This window comes from Penaeus chinensis, chromosome 13 (genome assembly GCF_019202785.1).
Source record: "Penaeus chinensis breed Huanghai No. 1 chromosome 13, ASM1920278v2, whole genome shotgun sequence".
NCBI classification, from domain to species: Eukaryota; Metazoa; Arthropoda; class Malacostraca; order Decapoda; family Penaeidae; genus Penaeus; species Penaeus chinensis.
In genome coordinates, this window is record NC_061831.1 from 2679943 (window position 1) to 2689942 (window position 10000).

Here is a 10000-nt window from a genome sequence, read left to right on the forward strand (position 1 = left end):
ATCACATCTGTATTATGAGCAACCGACATACTTCTGTTCGCAGGTCAATATATGATTTATATGCCTTATAAACTTTGTCCTTCTTATCTCTCGTATCACATGTCTCTCGTATGTGTCATCCGCTCCTCAGCCTTCCCTTGTCCGCACATCAATTAGGACCGACATTCAGCCACGTATCCTCACGCTGTTCTTTCGATTCCTCATCACATGACGCGCCTCACGTGCTAGATCGCATATGAAAAGTTCTATTCACCAGCATTCGCTTACAATCATTCACCGTCGCTCTTCCTTTAGCCCTGCCCGGCTTGCTTACACACGTTTTTTCAGAGTGTCATGTGTAGTAACATGGCGTGATATAATCGATCAGTAGCACGGTGACAGCCACGAGTCACGTGCCAAGAAACGGGCGACGGACGTGACACACAACGGGCAGTGACTTGTCAGATGGAGATGAATGTGGCTGAACAATCGTGGGTGTGCATGTACGCATTTATTAGTCTTTATGTGCGCATCTTGGATGAGGAATGGGTGCAAGGAAATAGTAAAATGGCTCATGTGATTTAAAAAGTGCGTATGAATATGAATATTAATATATATGTATATGACACATACATACTTAGATAAACACACACACACACACACACACACACACACACACACACACACACACACACACACACACACACACACACACACACACATACATATATACATACATACATACATACTTATATACACACGTGTGCGTGCGTGCACGCGCGTGTGTGTTTGTGTCTGTATGTATGTGCGTGTGCATGTGTGCGTGTGGGTGTGGGTGCGGGTGCGTGCGTGCGTGCGTGCGTGTGCAGCACATACATACTGCACACAAATATCTATTTTCCAATATGTAATCAAATACCTCTTCAATCTCAACCTTAAGAACAGCCTTTAAGATACTGTCACACATGTAGCTCTCCCAACGGATTTTATCTTCGTGACGGCCTACTGTAATGCCCTCTGTCTATAACGGCCATCAGACAAATTTTCTAGCTATAATTACCGCATTTGGACATTTTTTAATGACTCATCCCTTAGTGTTTAAAATCATTTATAAATTTACAACCGATAATTTAAGCTCTGTGCAAGAAATATGTTAGTGGTAATAATGCATAAATGCGCTTTCCGTGCAGAGTGTGACACCATGCACCATGCAAGTTGCACTCACCTAGATGACCGTAACCTACGATGCCAACTCTTTTGGGTGCCATCACAATCTGCAGATCCTCAACTTGACACTCAACAGTTCTGTCTCTCTCTCGCTTTCTCTCCTTCTCTGCTGCTGTGATGGAGATGATTTGAATTTATCTGGAAGGGATTGATTGGTCAGTACCTTGATTTGCGCGCGGGTAATGATACCTCACGTGATGATACAGGTGTCCGCGGAGGAAAATGCGAAGGTGCGTACCTCAGGAATGAACGTGCAGCGCATGGAAATCACAAGGAAAGTTCATGTGGTAGGGCGGTTTACAAGTAGCAGGGGATAGACTGAGAACTTGTAGTGGTAGCTGTGAGAGGCGGTGTACCCAACCCCCTGCCACCCAACCACCCCTCTACCCACTCCTGCCACCATCCTTGGCCTGGGTAGCGACAGAGCTCCTAGCAAGGTCATTGGGAGAGCCTCGCGGTGTCTGCTGGTAGGAGGGTGAAGGACGTTTCCTTGCCCATCTACTCTCGTGTTTATTTTCTCGGTAAAAAACAGGGCGAGGTTACAATGCTCCTTTGTCATGCATGCTTTACTCTCCGCAAGCTAGGAGCGAGTCTGAGTACGAGTTTACAGTACATGTGAATGTGCGCGCGCACGCTTGAAGGTTCGATGCGTCATAAATACAACTGACTTGGTTGATATGAATATATTATGAAATCCCCATATTTGGATCGTGCATAACTCAAACAAGAATGTAAATATAATAGAAAATAAAAACATATGAGGAATTCCAGCCCCGCAGACAACCAGCATCCACGGAATCATATCTAGGCCAGAAATGACGTCACAAATAATATCCGTCTTTTTGTCCCACGCACTGTACTGTACGTCTACCTGTAACGCCCTTTTTTCCCCGCTGCGTGTCGCAATACAGGGAATACACAAAATGTTAAAGACTGACTTCTCTTATAAATCGTATATGTTTCTTGTCAGTGTAATTTTATCATTTGGTAAGTTCTTTCGTAATTTACTCGTCTATGAAAACTTTTTCACGTGACGCGGAGGATCGTGGAAACAAACGTCGACCCCGTTGCTTTAGGTCGTTTAATGTGTCATCTTTTAATGGATTTAGATTGTTTAATGGAGAGAAATTTGCTTTGGGGTTTGCGAATTTCAGACCAAGGGTAATACACTTTCGTCACCAAAGTACATATTTTTTCACAGAAAGTCGTTAATACGGAGATATCCGGTTATCTAAACTGATTCACTCTTCCCTGTCTGTTCTTTGTAGACATATGCATACAGAGCATACACAGACACAGACATACACGCAAGCACGCACACGCACATGCACGCGCGCGTGCGCTAGATAGAAAGATGTAGAGGTACTGATATGAATATATAGATAAATATGATAGACATAGATAAATATAATATAAATTGATAAATATAATACAGATATAAATGTAAAGATTAATATGAAATAGAAATAGATGCAGATATAGATATATTGTAGGTGTGTATATGTGAGTGTGAGCGTGTGTATGTGTGTGTGCGTGCGTACGTGTGTGTGCTTGTACGTGTGGGCATGTGTGTGACTGTATGTATTTGAGTGCTTACATTAAATGTGTGGGACCATATTTGAGCATAAGAATCATCTTAATAAATATAAAATTTTGGAATACACGTAACATTTTATTTTCTGCCGCTGACCTAACAAAGTACATTTGACACACAATATTCAATTTAACAAAGTTATACATAGCTGACTTATTTCAACACAGGGCATGCACTATCCTTTGCACAAGTCACCCTCAATTTGTGTCCTTTTTCTGTATCTAATAAATCGAATGCTTTCTGTACTACAAGGAATACGAGACCACGAATCAATTTCAGTTCCTCCTGAAGATATTTGAGACGAAATCAATATACATAAATCACGGAGGTTGTTTATAACAGTGCTTGCAGCAACAACGGGAACAGAATGATAAAGCAACAGCAAAAACAAGAAAACAATGATGACTCTACAGTTTTCAGTGCCGGCAATAGGAAAAAAAATACTGTATATTTCCTTTACTCATTGCCGACAATGCCTGCTAGCTAAAAATAATGGTGAAAGAGAGTTATATGACGCAAATACATAGAATAAACAATATTTGCAGCTAATTACAATGGTGAGGCTGTTGGCTAGTATGATCATAATATAACAAGCAATTTTAAAACAAAAATAAAGCAAAAAATATGTATATTATTAATGATAAGTCAAACAGTATCCACAATATTAATGATTCTAATGATAACAACGATATTAAGTCAAGCGACGGCAACTGTTACAGTTATCCACAATAATAGCAACACTAATAGTACGTAGTATTGATAACATTACGTTTGTTCTCACCACCAAACTGATAGTCATGGCAAATAATAATTTTAGCCTATAAACAGTTACGTGTATAGGATGGTAGGATGTTTTTGTTTTTTTGCTTTTTGCGCTATGCACTCATGCTATCGCAATTTGTGCAATTGATTGGATGAAAAGGTTAATTGGATGCAGCGAATCGAAGGCTGCAGATAAGTCGATAGTGGGGTTCCATTTTAAACTTCGCGCGACTTTTGAGAAAGATAAATTTTGCGGGATTTGATTGGTTCTGTTATTTGTGATATATTGGGAAAAACAGTTTACTCAGAAATATATAATTTAACGTGAAAGTCGCATTTTTTCTCTTCTCTATCCTGTTAGAATTAAGAAATACATATTTTCTTTACGTTGTGCGCTTCGCACGATCTGTAGATAACACACCTTTTTCCTCTACGCACATTATTTCATAGGATTTTATTGAATAATTCCTCTAAAATTACGATTAAACAAAAGTTGCAAAACATCATGTTAATCTTTAGTGGAGTAAACTTTTAAGTGTTGCAGAAACGAACATTTCATTGGACGTTCAGTTTGATACGACGCTACCATTGGTCGGAAAAGATGGGAAGTTGTCCCTGATTGGCTGCGTAGTGCTTCCTTGCCTCCTGATTGGTGGATCGCGGGAACACCTCTGCATCGCCAAGGAGCGTGAAAGCACGAGAGGGTAACTCTACGGAGCTTTATATTTTCTCCGTCTGGCAAGCGATATCCGAGAACCGCTGTCTTTTCTCGCTTGCGGTACATAGATGGCGCTAGTGACGAGTGAAAAACTGAAGGGGATACTTACTTGAATTGCGTGTTAATTCGGGCATGTTATATATTGTTCATTATTTTCTACTGCCGTTATGATACACTACCCGTGCAATAAATGATGTATATGTCATATACAGTATACATGCACATCTACATGTGCATGTGCGGACATGTACCTGTATCTTTATCTATGTAGTGTGTGTGTGTGTGTGTGTGTGTGTGTGTGTGTGTGTGTGTGTGTGTGTGTGTGTGTGTGTGTGTGTGTGTGTGTGTGTGTGTGTGTGTGTGTGTGTGTGTGCATATATATGTATGTGTATATATGTGTATGTAAACATATATATATATATATGTATATATATGTATGTGTATATACCTATATATGTATATACGCATATATATGTATATATACAAGTGTGCATGTATATGTGTATATATGATATAGCTATAGATATACATATATATCATATGTGTGTATGTGCATTTACATATGTAGGTTAATGTGTGTATATATGTGCGTGTGCGTGTGTTTGTGTATGTGCGTGTGTTTGTTTGTGTGTGTGTGCGCGCGCGCGTGCGTGCGTGTAGGTTTGTGTTTGTGCATACGCATATGGAGATATATAAATAGATAGATTGGTAAAAAGAAAGATTGGGTTTTTATGCTTGAGTAAGCCTGTGTGTGCGCGTGCATACATGTATGCATAGAGTGACCAACTTCCCGTTATCGGTGCATGCTAAAATCTTCGTAGAGGTCATCACCGTATATGGAAGCATGTAATCTCATTCCATCTCTCTCCTCATATCCAACTTTCAGTCAAGGTGTGATTTTCCTTGATCAAGGACTCGAAGGTTTAAAATAAATCTTGCAAAATATTGTTTAGATTGTGTCACTTATTTCAACTTTATTTTCTTATGATTCTACGTAAACTCACGCCTTGTGTATAATCTTTACCAACCATCGACATTACGGAAATGTGGTAGCTTTCCACTTCGGAATGATAAATCGATAAAGAAGATAATTTTGTTTCAGATACATTTCTTGCATACAAATTCTTCGATAATTTGATAAGGTGGAAGACAGCTGAAGTTATGAATTGAAATATACATCTTGCAAATCTCTAATCGTTTTGAGAAATTACCTAACCTGTACCATATTGATATGAATTTTGCCCTCCTAAAATATAAGCAAAAACAGTCAAACAAATGGCTTGTGATTTCTTTAGTTAACATTTTATCACTGTGCAAAGGTCTGTCTAAATGTCTAGCCTTCCTCATTTCACTATGTTGGTTCTAACGGTCTCTCTTTCTGAGCTTCTAAGAAAATCTACAATTGAGTTTCTGTTCATTCACACCGCTGTGTACACTTACTCAAATATAATTTCAAACACGTCACCTTAGCCTCGCACCCTTTCGACAGTGACTATTTCAGGCTTTTCATATTCTGAAAACGTACTGATCCACGCCATGCCTAGGAATAGTTTATATTGGCAAGACCGACTTCTTCATTATTCTTATATTTTTATATCTACTCTCAAAAGTTTTAACTTCATTCTTTGCAGTATTCCAGCAGAACTTTCCCTGTATTCTACCGTGAGTTGAATATTTATTATAGGTACAGTCTGCTCATTGTTGCTTTCACCTCTTAACATATAGATAAAAATGCAAATACATGAATATATAAAAATGCCTCACCCCACGTGTGTGTGTGTGTGTGTGTGAGTGTGTGTGTGTGTGTGTGTGTGTGTGTGTGTGTGTGTGTGTGTGTGTGTGTGTGTGTGTGTGTGTGTGTGTGTGTGTGTGTGTGTGTGTGTGTTTTGTGTGCAAATGTATGTATGTGTGTGTATATATATTTATAATATATATTTACGTTAGATATATGCTAGTGGAATTCCTAGCCCAAACCATAGTCCACAGATCACGAGTCTGATCATCAGATTTTCATTATAACTCCTTACCTTATTTGGAGTTCTTCGTCTCTGACTATATAATGAACTGCTGGTCTGTTATACCGTTTACTTATTTTTTCTATCATCGCCCAGTGTAGTTATCCTTATACTGCCGAGTGGAGTGGTTATGTTATTTATTCTTCCCCAATAGCACTTTGCCAATTAACCTCGTTCACACCTGCATTCAAATGCCAATCGAAGCTACTATTTAGGGTCAAATAGAGCCTGATGTGCTAACAACTTTTAATATTGATGAGATTTAGGTTGTAAATTATACTAGTGCATTATATTCCAGATTATTAGCTGTTTTTTTTCCGAAAATTTCCTGTTATAACCAGAGAATTCCATCGTTACTGGTCATTCTCTCCTTTAGTTGTCCGTCGCCCAGCTTAATAACATAGAATTGCTAACTTTGCCTTTGCTGTTGGTTTTCTGACTACAAGTTTTCTATCATGATTTTCTGAATTGTGTTTAACGAAGAACTATGTCGATCTAGGTACGGAGAAAACAAGAGATATTAAGAAAAAAATACAAGAAAGTAGATAGATTCGATTGCATTATGCAGGTAAAAAGGACGACAGGGAACGTTATGGGAAGTGATGAATATAATCCCTCTCTTCAGAAGTCCCGTCTTTCATATTTTCTTATGGATATAACTCCCAAATATAAATTCTAACTCAAGGAAACGAGAGAAAAGAACGAAAAGTAAAATAAGTGCGAAATAGAAGAGTCCATCCTCCAAGTGCCTGAGAAAACCCAATACGTCCCCACGAGAGAGAGGCTTATGAATATCATTCCTAAAAGAAAAGAATAGAAAAAAAGGTAGAAGAAAGCCCAGTTGAAAAAAAGAAAAGAAATAAAACCAAAGGCGAAATAGAAGAGTCCATCCTCCAAGTGCCTGAAAAACCCCCGTCCTCTACGTCCCAACGAGACACGCAGAGAGAGAGAGGCTTATGAACACCATTTCCAAAAGAAAAGAAAAGGAAGATTAAAAGCCCAGCTAGGAGGGAGGGAAAAAGGGGGTGAATAAAAAAAAATCAAAGCCAAAGGCGAAATTAGGAGAGTCCATCCTCCAAGTGCCTGAGAACCCCTGCCTGCCCCCTCCCCTCCCAACCCCTGGTCCTCTGCGTCCTGTTGGCAACGTTCCTCATCACCCTCACCACCCTCATCACCCTGGAGAGTGTGGTGTGTGTCTCACCCCGCCCTCACTACACCCTTCCCTGGCTCCAGTGTTGAACATTTGCAACCCACCGAGAGTCAATCGCTGTTTGGAAACGGTGGATGAGAGAGAGAGAGAGGGAGAGAAAGAGAGAGAGGGCGAGAGTGTGAACAAGGCTTTGGAGGTCGAGCCATTTTTTAATCGGTGGAAGGAGGAAGGAATACAGGTGGATTTGGGTGGAATACAGGTGGAGGAGTGACGTGTTGGAGCTCCTTTATTTGGTGGAGGTGGTGAGTATGGCGGCTTTGTGTAAGGTGTAAAGTGGGGGAGGAGGTGTTGGAGGTGAGGGAGGGAGAGAGGAGGAGTTTTTTTTTTTTATTGTTGGAGGTGAGGGAGAGAGGTGTTGTAGGTGAGGGAGAGGTGGAGGAGGAGGAGGTGCACAGGTTGTGACAAATTGAAGCTCCTGTCTCCCGGATTTTTTTTTTTTTTTTTTTTTTTTTTCCTTTTCTCAAACGAGTGTAAATATCATGAGTATCGTAAGGGTGATAGCTCTATGATTGCATACTTTTCCTATATTTATTTGTGGGTTGCTGTGATATGTACTTAGAGAAACAGGCCAGTGTTTATATATTGATTAAAGTGAGTATTTACACTTCATTTTCTCAAAGGAGATCCTCACTCTAGATTTCCTGCAGTTAATAACATCTTTAAGAGTGAGTAAATGGGGTCATGTGCCTGTGAGTGTAATTATCAAGGATGTTAGATATTTATGTGGGAAAAGGAAGGTCAGAGGAATAGCCATTTGGTTTTAAACATTCATCCAACGCATTTGTCTTCATTAACTCCAGGAGTGGAAATTTAGGTAGTCCCGAGAAATAGAAATGATGAAGAGGTGATAAGGGAGGGGATTAAAGCATTTCCGAGGAATGTGCAGAATCCCCAAAATGGGGCAGATTAACTGTATTTGCATCATATTTGCAATGGATGTGGTAGATTGCATCACTTTTAAAGCCATGCTGCAATTGTTGCATTCTTGGCAAGTGTGTGTTTAGTCCTTTCAGTGAGTGTGTTTGTTTTCTGGTTTCCACACAGGCATGCTTGGAAACCAGAATACATGTGGATTTTGTTTTTTACAAGTGCTTTTGTGTGTCTGAGAATGAGTGTTTAGGCCAATTTTTAAGACTGTGAATCTTGAATGACTAATGCTCTCTAGTAATTTGAGAAATGTTGTAGTAATTATGAACATTCGTATTCAAGTTCCTGCCGAACTGGACCTCAAGTTCAAGAGAAACTAAGATATTATAGGCGGTAATGTTAGGAGAAACCAATTGTGACTACAAAATAATCATTATTTCTCAATACACTAGAAATTTGCTAGAATCTATGATGGAGAGCATACAAGTGAAATCCAATGTGATAGAACAGTGTCAAACTTCATTCTCCGGTAAAAGTCGTCAAACCTCCACTGTACATGTTTTGGCAAGATAGTGCTTGGATTGGTTCTTTAATTAATGATAAATCACTAGGGTGGTCTACAAGCTATATCTTTGGAGCAAATATATTATACATTTGGTAGACTAGTTGGCTTTTGCTAAAGCACCAAGAAGTATGGAGTTGGTAGTGGACACCAAGCTTCTTCTAAACATGAACTATAAAAGTCAAATGTATAAGATGTAACATAATGTTGATATATTTTCTCTTAAACAAATTTATAAACCTTTGTTATAATCCGAGTCTGATTTTAAAGTTGAAGTGGAGAAGTAATGATGGCTACAGTTTAACATAATCCTTAGCCCAGAATGACATTAACACGAATCAAGATCAAGTTCATCTGCCGACTGGATCTAAGTAAATGTCAATAAATGAAATTGATGTAAAAGGAATTTCAGAAATGTGAGAACAAATTGTTTCTGACAAGAGCAGTATATCCATGTGGTTACTTATCCAAAATAAAGTTGCATCAATTAGAAACCTTGACCTCAGTGCTTTAGCAATACCTAGCAAATCTCTACCATATATTACCAAGATAGAGCATATACTAACCTAGGTCCTTATTTGACAATAGATTCCCAGAAAGATTTACAACCTCCTAAATTGTCAGAATATATATGGCCGGCATATGTTGTTCTTTGTCTCAGCAATTGCACGTGCTACAGTAGTTATTGTTTTCAATATTTGAGCCATTGTGTGTCACCTGCACAGATTATATTATGCTGCAGCGTGGGAGTTTTATTCCTTTATAATTCCGAAGCTAATGTTTATTTTTTTATCTTCAAGCAGTTCAATTCTCATTAGTTTTAAACCCACATTATTTTTAATATTGTATTACACAGAAAATCATAGACTTGTACATATATTTTAGGGGGGGGGGAGACCTAAATAATTGAGAAATACAGTCCGGAAGTGTGCATGATTGATTGTATATACAAATGTATTGAATATTTTTTTCATGTGAGTTTCTCAGTATTGAAGAGAAAATGGAAACAATGGGAAGGCTTAATCACATCAGATTTTTATAAATCAAGGCTCGCTTGTGGATATGG

At 38.8% G+C, this 10000-nt stretch overlaps 2 protein-coding genes across 4 annotated transcripts in view; one reads left to right on the top strand and one right to left on the bottom strand.

Moving 5' to 3' along the window:
* Positions 1 to 1602, bottom strand: part of LOC125031540 (putative L-aspartate dehydrogenase) — an 8852-nt gene extending 7250 nt beyond the window's left edge. The window contains exons 1-2 of the mRNA XM_047622421.1: positions 1445 to 1602; positions 1205 to 1344 (exon numbers count right to left, since the gene is read on the bottom strand). Coding sequence (XP_047478377.1) covers positions 1205 to 1247 — 43 coding nt within the window. The 5' untranslated portion in view covers positions 1248 to 1344; positions 1445 to 1602. The remainder of the gene's footprint in view (positions 1 to 1204; positions 1345 to 1444) is intronic.
* Positions 1603 to 7489: 5887 nt separating this feature from the next.
* Positions 7490 to 10000, top strand: part of LOC125031424 (protein Mo25-like) — a 15864-nt gene continuing 13353 nt past the window's right edge. For 2 of the 3 annotated variants that reach the window (XM_047622142.1, XM_047622145.1), the window contains exon 1: positions 7490 to 7747. The gene's annotated coding sequence lies outside the window, so the exon portion shown is untranslated. Of the gene's footprint in view, positions 7748 to 7981; positions 8097 to 10000 lie in introns of those variants that run through there. The other variant, XM_047622143.1, reaches the window with a different exon arrangement.